A 15,570-nucleotide genomic window follows, 5' to 3' on the forward strand; every position below is an offset into this window, starting at 1 on the left:
CCCCCCCCTTCTTTTTCCAATAATTTATATAGATTTTTCTTTTCCCACCTACTTCCATTATTTTTAAATGTATTTCCATCCATTGTTTTATCTCTACCTTTTAGCCTTTTTTGATTCCTTCACCCCACCCCACCCCCACTAGGGCTACCTGTACCTTGCTTGTCCTGCTTTCTACCCTTAATTAGCACATTCCTCAGATAATATCACCACCTTCAAGACCTCTTTGTCCTTTTGTCTGTGACATCTTTTGGTTATCTCCACCTATCACTGGCCCTCTTTCCAGCTCTACTTGTCCCACCCCCCCTTAAACTAGTTTATATTTCACCTTCCAGATTAAACCTCCCAGATTAAACCACACTGATTAAACCCTCTCAGATTAGCCTCCCCTGATTACACCTTCCCATATTAACCCCTCCCAGGTTAACCCCCCCTAGATTAAACCTCCCAGATTAAAATTTCTCAGGTTAAACCACCCTGATTAAACCCTCCCAGATTAACGCCCCCCCCCCCCCCCAGATTAAGCCTTCCAAGACTCACCCCTGATTAAACCTCCCAGATTACCCCCGACCCCGATTAAAGTTCCCAGGTTATACCTTCTTGTACTAACCCCACCAAGATTAAAGATAATTAACCCCCAGATTTGCCCCTCCTGTATTAACCCCCACTAAACCTCCTGGAATAAACCTGCCAGATTAAACACTCCCAGATTAGCCCCACCTGGATTAACCCCTCTAAGGTTACACCCTCCCATATTAACCCCTCCCAGATTAATTCCCCCAGATTAACCCCCCCCCCCATATTAAACCCCCTCCAGATTAAATTTTCGCAGATTAGCCTCTCCCGGATTAAACCCCCACCCCCGGTTAAATTTTCGCAGATCGACCCTCCCCGGATTAAACCCTCCCCGGGAGTGCGGCTGGGTTGTAGGACGGGGTCAAATGGGGGCAGGTCCTGATTTTGGGGGGAGGCCAGGGCCGGGCTGCAGGGCTGGGCCACGGGGCGGAGTCGGAACTGGTTGGGGGAGGGCTGGTGAATGACGTGGGGCGGGGGGGGGGTCGCTGGACGTCTCGCGAGATCTGGATGGAGGCGCGGGTCACGTGATGCTGCCCGACATGGCGGATGTTAACGGTGTTGACGACTCGAATCCTGTTTAAAGCAAGAAATGGTCGCTCGAAGTTTTCAGCTTCCTTAGTCGAGCGCCTGACCGTGGCTTCCTCACAATGGAACACATTCTAACGCCCAAGGTAGGAGGAGAACTCCTCCCCTCAGCCCTGTAAATCCAAGTGGCTGCTGCGGCTTCAAGTCGCCGAGATTGTCTCTTTCCCTCATTTACAACTGCCATCTGCCTTTCGTTTCTTTGACGTGCCCCAGGTTTCCTGATGTTTTAAGCTTAGTTCGGTAGAAGTAACTTTTATGGAACAGAAGTACACCCGACTGTGTTATTTGGTGTTTATTGTAACAAGCAATCTTGTCAACTTAGTTGGTAAATGGAGTGGGGGGCTCAGATTTGAGTTGAGAAAGTTGAAATGTTTCCAAGGCGGTGTTGCTGCCAGTGGTGTCAGTTAACCTGGTTGAGCAGAATGGGTAGTGCTGTTTTCACAAATGTTCATTTGTATCCTAATCTCTAGTTTTGGGGACGAGTTGATTGTTGGGCCCTCCTTCCATTCTCGTTGCCAACTCATTTCCTTCACTTTTTGCCCCCTGTTTATGTCATAGTGAAAGCGCAAGTTGGCATTGATTTATCAGAGTCTTCGCCTTAGTTAAAGTGAAGCCGAATAAGCTAGCTGTTATCTGATTAAACATATGGCATCATGCTGCTGAAGATACTTGTGTATTTAATGCAGCTCAAGCTACACAGGATGCATAATTAGGATACTGGTGTTTTGTTGTATGCACAAGGTTCAGATATAAATCTACATTCATGGTTTAATCAGTAGGTTTTCAAACTAGGGCCTATGCGATCACCATTTTATATTTTCCTGTTTGTATTGATTTTGCTAAACCAGAGTGTTCTGATGCTGTTTGTCAGAACTGTGGCCCCTGAACCCCTGGCAATTCACCACTCAAAATTGAGGATCTCACCATTGATCTTAATTGACATTTGATAGGCACTCTACTGTGAGAACTGGTTGAATGAGGACCTCAGTTTTCTGGGTATTTAGTGAAAGGCCCATTTTCTTATGTGCTTGGAAGAAGAAGTCAACTATGACCTGGAGCTCTGTTTCTGAGTGAGCTAACACAAGCATCATCTGCATTCCGAAACTCTATGACTGAGGTTCGAGTGGTTTTGGTTTTGCATTGGAGGCAGCATAGTTTGCATAGGTAGACCAGTATCCTTTTAGGAAAAGAGTATTTGAGGACCAAGAACTCAAACCCATAACTAAGGTTATGGTTTCTGCTATGAGCTTCGAAGGCTTGGAAAACTTGCAGGTAGCACCACCAGCTGTGCCTTCGCAAGATCCTCAAATCTGGTACCAAGAAAAGTGGTCCAACAGCAGCGTCCTCCCCCAAGCCAACATAACCAGCATCAAGGTGGTAATCACAACAAAACCACCTCTGCTAGGTGGGACATGTTCATATGCCTGACACCAGAATCCTGAAGCTGCTGTTCTACCCAGAACTTGGTCTTGGCAGGACACTTCCATGAGGACAGCAGAACCATTTTAGGGATGCTCCTTTGAAGGCAGCAAACATCCCCATTGATTCATGGTAGTTCACAGCTTGTGAAAATTGAGAAGTTTTGTTTTCAAAGGCACCGAACACAACAAGAGACTTTGTCAAGTGTATGCAGAGGCAAAGTCAAAGCATCGGTGAGAGCGCACAAACCTCCAAACAAGCCATTTGTACAACCATTCAAACACCACCTGCCCTGAATTGGCAGAGTATCCTAATCACACACTGGACATATCAGCCAGCACAGAACCCATCAAACCGGCGAGGAAGCAATCATCCTCAGTCCCGAGAGACTGCCTAAGAAAAATAAGAACCTCCTTCAGCCATGCAACCCTCCAATCACTATACTTCTCCAATTTTTATAAGAGCCTGGTCAGGCTGCACTTGAGTATTGTGTGTTTCCAGAGTTTTTAAAAAATGCAGGAGGACTGGAGAATGCGTAAAATGAAAACCAATTTGAGAGGTGACAACTGTTGGTAAAAATTGGACAGGTAGAAAAGAGATGACATGGGGTGACCTTTATAGGGGTCTTTCAAAATCATGAATGGGCTATTCAGGGATTGGAATAGTCTCGATTTTAAATAAAGGCATTGATGAGGATTTCCATTTTTGGGAGAATCCAAAAACAGGGGTCATGAATGCAAGATAGTTACTAATAAATCCAGCAAGGAAATGAGACATTTCTTTTGGAATGAAGAATTTACTACCACGGGAAATAGCAGGAAATGGGGCAGAGTTGATGAGTGAAAAGGGAATAGAAAGGTAAGGTGAAAGGCTTTGATGCAGCAGATGGAGCAGGAGGAGAGTTGTGTGGAATACAGACACCAAATTTAACTAATTGGGCAGAATGGCCTGTTTCTGTGTAGAATATTCTATACAATCCTGGCCTCTTGAGCATCCCGAATTTTCATCTCTCCATCATTGTTGACTGTACCTACAGCTGACAAGGTTCTAATCTCTGAATTCCCTCCTTAAACTTCCACCTCTTTACCTCTCACTCTCTCCTCCTTTAAGATGCTCCTTAAAACCTACTTCTAACCAGGCGCCCTGTCCTATTATTGCCATACATTGCTCTTTGTCTCATTTTGTTTCATAACATTGCAATGAAGCATCTTGAGATGTTTTACTATGTTGGTGGTGCTACATAAATGCATGTTGTTTTTGTGTAGCAGCCAAAAGCCTGGAGACTATTGAATGTTAATAAAGAAAAATCTGCTATAATCACGGCTTTTCTTTAGGCAACTAACAATCTTAAATTAGAACCAGAGTGTGTTAATATTCCAGGGTCCCTTAAACAGAAAACATTACTCTAATTTCTTATCACTGTATACCCATAAATATCGTTATGACCTCACCCCCAGGTGAGGTTCCCAAAAGTTGTTGATCCAGGCAAGACCCCTCAATTTGTCACCATCTGGCTGGGACACCCCCAAATTGTTATGCCCTGGGTGAGGAGGGATGAACTGGCTCCCTGTCTTTATTCAGCACCCCCCCCTGTTGGTCACAACAAGATGGATGTTGGATACTGGATACCAATCATTCAGGTTTTGAAGGAGCCAATTTAATCAGACTTTGAGTTAAAGGTATGAGTAAGTTTATTAGCTACTAAAGTCAAGAAAGGATAAAACATATGCATATATGGTCATACGGGTTAAAAGTAAGAATTTAGCTCAAAGTAATTGAATATATACACGTATACAAAAAAAAATGTATACAGAACAGTCCTTGACTCATGGGGAGTAGGTGATTGAGTGTTGTGGCTGTTGCGATTCGAAATTCCAGTAGAGTTGACTCCAGTAGATGAATAGTTGGTCTCGAGGTTCCAGTAGTGTTGAATTCGGTAGAGAGGGAGAGCGATCGGGATACCTGCAAAATGGCGATTTGCAAGGGTGATGTTTGTGGCTGTTACTTCTGAGTCAAACTTCCAGCACTTGTTCTCTCTCTGAACACCCACCAACAGACAGACACCAGGGCAGCTTTTCAGCTCGCTTTTAACCCCTTCTTTGTATATTCCAAGTGAGAAGCGAATTCACAAATCTGTCGGGCATTGCTCACAGGATTTCTTGATGAGATGATACTCATCTCCTATTATGTCCCATTGCCTCTACCGGAGGGAGCAATTAGTTTCTGGATGTCTTTAGAAGTACCTTGTCTGGCAACAGGCTGGGGTTCCATTACCTCTTAGGGAGTCACCCTGCAGCATTCTAGCCAGTGGCTTTTTTTAAAAACTCCGGTCTTATTTTTAAAGTCCAATATTTCCGGATGCAATAGTGTTTTTCCATTCATTATCATGACCATATGTTGTTTTGTTGAAATACAGTCGCAAGTGAGAGAATTTTCCTACCGTTCTAATGAGCTGTAATGAAAATTAACACTTTTTTTATCTGTAGGTAGCTCTTGAAACAGTATGAAGGCCAAGAGATTCCATAACTTGTACCACAATAGTCATATAATGCACTGAAATTCAGGTTGATGCGTTAATGTTACTATATAAATTGTGATGTAGTTCATAATCAACCCCTTTTCTATGTGCATCTTTTGATTCTAAGAGATTACTACTGTATTTTCCTGTGGGCAGAACTGGACGGATCTTGTTTTGTTTGACGTACGCTTCCATTTCATGTTGAAACATATATATTTACAAACTTCTTGTTTAACCAAAATCAGTTGGCCGATTTCCACTCACTCACCAAGCCATGCCTCCTTGTTTCTTGGTCTCTGGTGATTAGGAGCAGACTGCTGATACAATGTTGCTGCTTTAATTGAGAGCCTATTCAAGCCCTTGTCACCCTGGCAATGTTTTTTAAACAAAATACTTCAACTTTTATCGTTAAAATTATTCTGTGCTAGACAAGGTAAATTTAATATTCAAGTGCAGTATGTTTTTCAGGTAACCCAGGAGCTGGTTTTGAGGATTGGGCCTGGCTGCTGGGTATGTTGGCTTGTCAGTCTTGAGGGGACACTACTGTTGGACCACATTTCTTGCTACCAGATTTGGAGGATCTTGCGAAGGCCCAGTGTTTTGAGGTGCCTGCTGTAGGTTGTCCAAGTTTCTGAAGCATATAGGAACGTGGGAATCACTGCTGCCTGGTAAAACATGACCTTAGTTTAGAATTTGAGATCCTGGTCCTCGAATACTCTTTTCCTCAGAGAAAACTGTTCAGCCTGCTTCACCTTCGATCCAAAACCAAAATTGTTCTAACCTTAGTCATGGCGCTTTAGTCTGCAGATGATGCTGTCTGTGCACTCATTCCGAAACTGAGCTCCAGGTCGTTGTCGACTACTACTCTGATGTGTGTGGGAAAATGAGCCTTTCACTAAACTAAGCTTACTTTTTCATTTCTGATATGTCATCTCGTAACAGTGGGGAAAAAAGTGAAATTTTTATTGTAGAAATATACAGCAGTCAATCTTATAGAGCAGCTGTAGCAATGGAGTGAAGTGGGATTAGAGGAAGGATGATATCGCACAGATGAAATTCGGCCCTTATTTGAAATATATTAAAAATCTTGCACTTCTGCCAACTTACTGTTATAAGGTCCGATGTCCACATTTGTAAAAATTGCCTGAAAATGTTGATTGAACCTACCTGGGTTTAATTTTGTAATGTCCCCCTCTGGTAGGTCAATGTAGTTACAACATGACAAATTTATGTAGGCCATTTCCATTATAAGGGTAGGCACAGGAATTTCTAATGGAAAAAGTTGAAGGGAAGCGTTTCTGTAGCCCCAAATGGCTTGTGATAAAAGATGTATAAGGTTGCTGATAGTGTGACTGTATGTGGCTTATCATACTCCTAATTTGCATGACTGGCAGGTAAACTATAATTTGGTTTACAGAAGTACTAGAATTGACACACATGTATAAATCAACCATAGCAAGTAATGTAAGTATCAGCTTGGATCAATGGTAGAACTCTTGCCCGAGTCAGAAGGTTTTGTGTTCAAGCCGCATTTGAGCATAATCACGACGGACACAAGTGAAGAACTGAGGGAGTGCTCCGTTGTTGGAAGGTCCATTCTGTAGATGAGACGTTAAACAAAAGCTCTGTATGTCTGTTTACTATTGACGTAAATGGTCTCAAAGCATTTTTGTTTTGATAAGACCAACATTTGCTCTTCAGCACCGGCAATACCCAGTCAGTTGTGTCATACAATGGCAATTGTTCAGTGATAGAAAATTCATTTAGTGTGAATTTAACTACTAAACCATCGGGCAATCATAATTTTTCCTTTTCATTTCTTACAGGTAGAGCAAGTAAAGTTGCTAGACCGGTTTACTTCTAAGAAATCAGCTGTAGGAACGCTTTATTTGACTGCAACCCATCTGATTTATGTAGAATCGTCACCAGAGGTTCGCAGAGAGACATGGGTATGTAGTTACATGTTTGTTCACTACTTTTGCACTGACTACTCAATTTAAAAGCAAAAACCCTCATTTTAACAAACATATCTGGTGGGAGCGGAGTAAATTTAAATCTGACGCACCATCTGATTTTTATACTCTGTTGACTTTAATGTGATGTGCAAAACAACTCTTTGACCCAAAACTGTCCTGTTCCTGTTGGTGGGTTGTGTTAAATTCAGGGCTGAAATTTTCATAAAATTAAGAGTTTTATGACTTTAAGAAATCTTTGTTAAATTTTAAAATGTTTTGTGAAACCAAGGTGAATGACTAAAGTTATACATGACACCAAGGTTTAAAAGAGAAGGAAAATAATGCCTAGATGTTGCAAAATATGATTATTAAATGCTTGAAGTTTGTAAAAGAATGGAAAGATTGAGAGAGGCAGCTCATGCTTTTCTCAAATCTGTTAGAGTAGTAAACTGATGAATTTCGATGTTATGAGTGACGATGTAGCTAGGAGACAAGAGAATGCAAGATGATATTGTTTCAGCCCAGCAGCAACAAGAAAGGAACATTTGAAATTTGCTGGGAATGAACCTGTCTGCAAAATCATGGTACCCTTTTTAATGCAGATTTCAGCTTCATATCTCATCTGAATAGCTTTTTCTCTCACCTCCTCAACAACACCTGTTTCCACCCCAGTTGCCACTGGAACTCTTATACCTGTTTGGGTTGCTGCTAAATTTGATTATTTTTGTTTCAATTTCTTCCTTGCTGATGTCTCATTCACAACTCTCTATAAGCCGAACCTTGTTCTGCTGCCCAGACATGGTCTCACCTGAACTCCCACTCACCCATCACTTCTCACTTCTTTGGCAATGAAAAGCCACATAGATTAGAAATGTACTAAATGTAGAATCCTTGTCTGCAAATGATTCCATGATTTTCCTCTTCTCTATCTGTATTTTCAGGCTATTTGAGCACGGAGGGCATCACAGCTGCACATGATCTAATACTTAATAAAATTTTTTAATTTAAATCGGAAGTCACTAATAGCAATCGGGGATAGGAATCCTAATTTTTTTTTTGTTTTCTCCTGGATGAGTGCCATAGTAGTGTGTTTGCCTACTAGATGGCAGTTATAATCAGTTTTCACTTAACTTTTTAATTGACAAGTTTATCTAACAAATGAGAATTGGAAATACTCTATGCAGAGGGCTGCAGTTAAAATTGCTGTTCGCAAATAGAAGAAATAGAGGAAAGTACACACTTCATAGACTATTGATGAAACTAATTTATAATTTTTTAAAATAATACTTCACAGATTTTGCACCATCATATTTCAGCGATAGAGAAGCTGCCCCTTACTTCTACAGGATGTCCATTGCTGATTCATTGCAAGAACTTCAGGGTTGCTCATTTCGTTATTTGTCGAGAACATGATTGTCACGATGTTTACAGTTCACTTCTCAGACTATCACAGCCAGGTACAATACCTCCGTGTGTAAATTGCCGAGTATAAGCTTTAACAACTAATATGACATCTCTTTCATTGTTGTAAGGTTTTGACGATGTTCCTATTGGTATATTCAATGTGGTTTGCAAAAAGACATACATTTAAATAGTATCTTATTACACCTCAAAAGTGTGTACACAATTAATTACTTTTAAGTACTGTTTATGTAGGTAAGCATGACAACCATTCTGCATACAGCAATATCCCCAAGCAGTAGAGCAACAAAATAATTTATTCTTAGTGGTGCAATGTGTGAGAAAACACTGGGCTTTATTTCTGGAAACTAAATTCAAAACAAACCCAGACAAATGGGATGAAAGTGTTTCTTATGCTGACTGTAACGATCTAATGTCAAATGAATTTGGCTACCCTTAGCCCAATTCCTAATTGATATGGCTCTACGGTTTATACTACCTTTAGCTCGAACTAAATTGACAAGGTCACTCAGAAAAGGCAGAGAGAAGAAAAATAGAAAAAAATTGTACTGGTTCTTTTGAGGTTGTCAGGCATTGTTGGGGTCCTGACCTATGCCAGCATTGGTTGATAAATGGCAATGTATGAGATTGCCAAAACAACTTAGGTTTATATTGTATCCTTAATGTAAAAAATGTTTCAGGGAGCTTCACAGAAACATAAGGAAGCAAAATTTGATGCTGAGCCAAAGGAGAAACATTGAAAATAGGAGCAGGAGTAGGTCATTCGGCCCTTTGAGCCTGATCCGCCAGATGACTGATCCTCTTTCTCAACACCATACTCCTGCTCTCTCCTCATGCCCCTTGATGCCTTTAGAGTCCAGAAATCAATCTATTTCCTTCTTAAATATATTTAGTGACTTGGTCTCCACAGCCTTCTGTGGTAGAGAAGGTATATTAAGGGAGTGAATAAAAACTTGGGCAAAGGGGTAGAGGAAATTCTAGGCTTACGGCTTAGATGGCACAAATATCACTGTTGAGATGAAGGGAGCGGGAGAGGCCAGAGATGAAGGAATGTAGAGTTCTTGGTAGGTTGTAGGGCTGAAGAAGGTTACAGATGGAAAAGGATGAGGTCTTAAATATCAGTATGGGAATTTGAAATTGGAGTGGGTGGGGTTGCTCTGGGAGCTAAATATAGGTCAGTGAAAATGGGGTAATAGATGCATAGGATTTGATGTGACATTCAACACCTTGAGCAAAATTTTGGATAAACTGAAGTTTATGCTGGATTGAAAGTTGATCAGAGAGCATTGAAACAGTCGAATCTGGGGTGACAAAGGCATGGGGAATGGTTTTGGCAGCAGATTGACTAAGGTAGGAATGAAAATGAGCACAGTTACAGAGGTAGAATGATGGGCATTCTTTGTGATGGAGAGGATATGAAGTGAGAAGCTCAGGATGTCTGGTGGGATCAGGCTTTTTAAAAAAAACTCAAGATTTTTGTAAATGTATTTTTACTATAAAATGGAGGGATCCAAAGATTATTTCTGATTAAGTTTAGCAATTATATGTTAAAGCTTTTGTGCTTTACCATAGGCTCAACCATCCATGTTATTAATTTTAAGATTGCTATGATTACAAAGCAGTTAAGCCACAAGTTTGTGTCTGTTCAGAATTATCAGTGTTTGTATTGATAGCTGAAGATTTTGTTCTTTCACATCATTGGTATAATTCTATTTTGAAGTTGTAAAGTAGTAAGAATTAGCTATGTTCCCTGAATTGTTAACTTTCTTGGTGTTTCTCCTTATCATATACCTATCCTTATTATCACACTTCACCATGGGCAATTTGTGTCCATTTCTAGTCACTTTTCGATGTTCTAATTCATGCTATTGTTTTGAAACATGTAGAAATTTTTAGAAGGATATTTGGCAAAGACAAGAGGTCATTGGGTAGCGTCTCTGCCTCTAAGACAGAAGCTCTGGATAAAAGTCCCACTCCAGGACTTGATGGCCAAGGAAGGTCCATTCATAAATGTGGCCAAACAGATTGAATATTAACCTGTAAATCCTTCCAACATACACCACTGGCAAGCATTAAGTGCAGGAGGGATTCCTGGTCAGCCACATGATGGAAAGAACGTTGGAGCCTTGACCACTGCTATCCATAACTCCAGGCTACAAGATGCTTGTAAAAGTGTACGCTGCCGTAGCAACTCAGACTTCTTAGTGGGTCAGTTGCCTGCTTAGCTGGTGTGGATCAGGTTGGTGCCAACACCACCGGCTTCAATCCAGGTTCTGACTTGGGTGGATTTGGAACCTGCCTCTTTGTCCTACCTGTGGTGGTTGTGGCGCTGTAGATTCCTTCGGCAGAGAACTCGAAGATGATTTTGTTTTTTACTCCCATTCTTTGGATGTGGGCATCGCTGGCTAGGTCATGTTTATTGCCCATCCCTAATTGCCCTTGAGAAGGTGGTGGTGAGCTGCCTTCTTGAACCTCTGCAGTCCATGTGGTGTAGGTAAACCCATAGTGCGGTTAGGGATGGAGTTCCAGGATCTTGACCCATCGACAATAATGGAATGAGAATATATTTCCAAGTCAGGATGGTGGCTGGCTTAGAAGAGAACTTCCAGATGGTGGTGTTCCCATGTGTGTGCTATGCTTGTCCTTCTAGATGGTAGCGGTTGTGGGTTTGGAAGGTGCTGTCTAAGGATCCTTGGTGAGTTCCTGCCATGCATCTTGTAGATGGTACACAATGCTGCCACTGTGCTTCGGTGGTGGAGGGAGGGAATGTTTGTAGCTGGGGTGCCAATCAAGCCATCTGCTTTGTCCTGGATGGTGTCAAGCTTCTTGAGTGTCGATGGAGCTGCACTCAACCAGGCAAGTGGAGAGCATTCCATCAGACTCCTGACGGTGCCTTGTAGATGGTGGACGGGCTTTGGGGAGTCAGGAAGTGAGTTACTCGCCACAGGATTCCTAGCCTCTGATCTCTTGTAGCCACAGTATTTATATGGCTAGTCCAATTCAGTTTCTGGCCAATGGTAACCCCCAAGATGTTGACAGTGGGGGATTCAGCGATGGTAATGCCATTGAACATCAAGGGACGATGGCTAGATTCCCTCTTGTTGGTGATGGTTATTGCCTGGCACTTGTGTGGCGCGAATGTTGCTTGCCACGTCAGCCCAAGCCTGAATATTGTCCAGGTCTTGCTGCATTAGAATGTGGACTGCTTCAGTATTTGAGGAATTGCGAATGGTGCTGAACATTGTGCAATTATCAGTGAACATCCCCACTTCTGACCTTATGATGCAAGGAAGGTCATTGATGAAGCAGCTGAACATGGTTGGGCCTAGGACATTACCCTGAGGAACTCCTGCAGTGATGTCCTGGAACTGAGATGATTGATCTTCAACAACCACAATCATCTTCCTTTGTGCTAGGTATGACTCCAACCAGCGAAGAGTTTGCCCCCTGATTCCCATTGACCACAATTTTGTTAGGGCTTCTTGATGCCATACTCGGTCAAATACTGCCTTGCTGGCAAGTCACTCTTACTTCACCTCTGGCGTCCAGCTCTTTGGTCCACATTTGAACCAAGGCTGTAATGAGGTCAGGAGCTGAGTGACCCTGACGGAACCCAAACTGAGCATCAGTGAGCAAGTTATTGCTAAGCAAGTGCTGCTTCATAGCACTGTTGATGACCCCTTCCATCACTTTACTGATGATTGAGAGTAGACTGATGGGGCAGTAATTGGCCAAGGTTGGATTTGTCCTGCTTTTTGTGTACAGGACATGGCTGGGCAGTTTTCCACATTGCCATGTAGATGCCAGTGCTGTAGCTGTGCTGGAACAGCTTGGCTATGGGAGTGGCAAGTTCTGGAGCACAAGTCTTCAGTACTATTGCTGGAATATTGTCAAGGCCCATAGCCTTTGCAGGATTCAGTGCCTTTAGCCGTTTCTTGATATCATGTGGAGTTAATCGAATTGGCTGAAGACTGGCATCTCTAATGCTGGGGACCTCTGAAGGAGGCCGAGATGGTTCATCCACTTGGCACTTCTGGCTGAAGATTGTTCCAAATACTTCAGCCTTATCTTTTGCACTGATGTACTGGGTCCCCCATCATTGAGGATGGGGATATTTGTGGAGCCTCCTCCTCCAGTGAGTTTTAATCATCCACCACCATTCACGACTGGAGGTGGCGGGACTGCAGAGCATAGACCTGATCCTTTTGGTTGTGGAATCGCTTAGCTCTGTTTATCACTTGCTGCTTATACTGTTTGGCATGCAAATAGTCCTCTGTTGTAGCTTCACCAGGTTGACACCTCGTTTTTAGGTATGCTTGGTGCTGCACCTGGCAGACCCTCCTGCACTCTTCTTTGAAGCAGGGTTGATCCCCTGGTTTGGTGGTAATGGTAGAGTGGGGGATATGCTGGGCCATGAGGCTACAGACTGTGTTGGCCCACAGCACCTCATGGATGCCCAGTCTTGAGTTGCTAGATCTGTTCAAAATCTATCCCATTTAACACAATGTTAGTGCCACACAACCCAATGGAAGGTATCCTGAGTGTGAAGATGGGACTTGGTCTCCACAAGGACTGTGTGGTGGTCACTCCTACCAACATTGTCATGGACAGATGCATCTGCAGCAGGCAGGTTGGTGAGGATGAGGTCACTCGTTTTCCCTCTTGTTAGTTTCCTCACTACCCACTGCAGACCCAGTCTAGCAGCTATGTCCTATAGGACTCAGCCAGCTTTGTCTGTCATGGTGCTACCGAGCCACTCTTGGTGATGGACATTGAAATCCCCCACTCAGAGTACATTCTGCACCCTTGCCTCCCTCAGTGCTTCCTCCAAGTGGTGTTCAACATGGAGGAGCACTGATTCAACAGCTGAGGGGAAGCTGCATGTGGTAATTTTTTTAAATTAATTCATGGCATATGGGCATCACTGGCTAGGCCAGCATTTATTGGCCTTCCCTAATTACCCTTTGTTCAGAGGACATTTAAGAGTCAACAGCATGGTTAGTAGAAATCAGCAGGAGGTTTCTTTGCCCATGTTTGACCTGCTACCAAGAGACTTCATGGGCTCCAGAGTTGATGTTGAGGACTCCCAGGGCAACTCCCTCTCGACTGCCGCCACCTTTGCTGCTGGGTCTGTCCTGCAGGTGGGACAGGCATGGTGATGGTGATCAAAAACAAAAATACCTGGAAAAACTCAGCAGGTCTGACAGCATCTGCGGAGAGGGATATAGTTGACGTTTCGAGTCAGTATGACCCTTCATCATAGAGAAATGAGATGAAATATAAGCTGGTAGAGGGGGGTGGGACAGGTAGAGCTCGATAGGGGGACAGTGATAGGTGGAGGCCAAGAAGAGACTGCCAAAGATGTCACAGACAAAAGGACAAAGGGGTGTTGACGGTGGTAATATTATCTAAGGAATGTTCTAATGGGGACATTAAGGGTAGCAAGCAGGACAAGCTAGTGGCAGATGGCCCTAGTGGGGGTGGGGTGGGGGGAAGAGATCGAAATGAGCTAAAAGATGGAGATGAAATAATAGATCAAAATAAATTTAAAAATAGGAGGGAAAAGAAAATATATTTGTAAAAAATATGATAAATTATTGGAAAAAGGGGATGGGGATGGAGGAGAGAGTTCAGGATCTGAAATTGTTGAACTCAATATTAAGTCCAGAAGACTGTAAAGTGCCTAGTCGGAAGATGAGGTGTTGTTCTTCCAGTTTGCGTTGAACTTCACTGGAACATTGCAGCAGGCCAAGGATGGACATGTGGGCATGAGAGCAGGGTGGTGTGTTGAAATGTTTTGTTCCTTTTAGGATTTTTAGCAGTTAAGAGGGCAGATAAGAGTTAACCCATTGCTGTGGGTCTGGAGTCACATGTTGGGCAGACCAGATAAGGACAGCAGATTTCCTCCCTGAAAGGGCATAGTGAACCAGGTGAGTTTTTATGACAATCGATGGTTTCATGGTCGTCATTAGATTTTTGAATTCAAATTTCACCACCTGCCGTGGTGGGATTCGAACCCAGATCATCACCCTGTCTCAATTACTAGTCTAGTGACAACACCACTACACCACCGCCTCCCCTAATATTTGGATAAGATTGTTCAGTAATACAAGAATAGGTTGTTCCTGAGCAGTGAGAAAGTCTCTCTAGAATAAGCATCCACTAAAAAACAATATGTAACTGAATTAAACAGGCACTTTCCACTTAGATTAGGAGAAATAAACACGAGAGGACATGGCTTTAGGGTGAAAGGGGAAAGGTTTAGGGGGAACATTAGGGGGAACTTCTTCACTCAGAGTGGTGAGAGTGTGGAACGAGCTACCATCTGACGTGGTAAATGCAGGCTCACTCTTAAGTTTTAAGAATAAATTAGATAGATACATGGATGGGAAAGGTCTGGAGGGTTATGGACTAGGTGCAGGTCAATGGGACTAGCGGAATAATATTTCGGCACAGACTGGAAGGGCCGAATGGCCTGTTTTCTGTGCTGTAGTGTTCTATGGTTCTATGGTAAGGAATGTCATGGACTCAATCCCCCGTGTATGCTGACTTAGTAGAAATTGGTGACTGTAGCAATTGTTATATTTAACACAGGCAGCAATTGGGGCACTTTAATTAGCTACAGTACCACTTGGCTAGGAAAGGGCTACAATCAGAATTCCCTCTCATTGGAGAGGTGTCAGCTGTGGCTCAGTTCATAGCACCCTCGCCTTTGAATCAGAGGGTTGTGGGTTCGTGTCCCACTCCCAGAAAACCAAGAACTGTGATTGTACTCGAAAGAAGTTGCAATCTGTGACTGTTGGTAACTCGAAAGAGTTTCCCTCTCATTGGATACTAATCATCCATGTTTGATGAAGACACGACTGGGGTTGGGTGTGATAACTTTTATGACTTGAACAGGACCACATCAAGAATGGATAACAAAACAAAAACAGAATTACCTGGAAAAACTCAGCAAGTCTGGCAGCATCGGCGGAGAAGAAATCAGTCAACGTTTCGAGCCTCCATGGCCCTTCGGCAGAACTGCAGCATAGTTTCAACAAGGGAGAAATATAAATTGGTTTAAGGTGGGTGGGGGGCGGGGGGGGGGGGCTGATT

General features: G+C 42.9%; 1 protein-coding gene across 3 annotated transcripts in view; it reads left to right on the top strand.

The window, feature by feature from the left end:
• Window positions 1–1,082: 1,082 nt before the first annotated feature.
• mtmr8 (myotubularin related protein 8) overlaps window positions 1,083–15,570 on the top strand; it is a 55,597-nt gene continuing 41,109 nt past the window's right edge. Inside the window, exons 1-3 of one of the 3 annotated variants that reach the window (XM_078547434.1) lie at window positions 1,083–1,244; window positions 6,922–7,044; window positions 8,345–8,507. In XM_078547434.1, coding sequence (XP_078403560.1) covers window positions 1,221–1,244; window positions 6,922–7,044; window positions 8,345–8,507 — 310 coding nt within the window. In that variant the 5' untranslated portion in view covers window positions 1,083–1,220. Of the gene's footprint in view, window positions 1,245–6,919; window positions 7,045–8,344; window positions 8,508–15,570 lie in introns of those variants that run through there. The other 2 variants (XM_078547435.1, XM_078547436.1) reach the window with 2 other exon arrangements.

Source organism: Cetorhinus maximus, chromosome 8, assembly GCF_964194155.1.
Source record: "Cetorhinus maximus chromosome 8, sCetMax3.hap1.1, whole genome shotgun sequence".
NCBI classification, from domain to species: domain Eukaryota; kingdom Metazoa; phylum Chordata; class Chondrichthyes; order Lamniformes; family Cetorhinidae; genus Cetorhinus; species Cetorhinus maximus.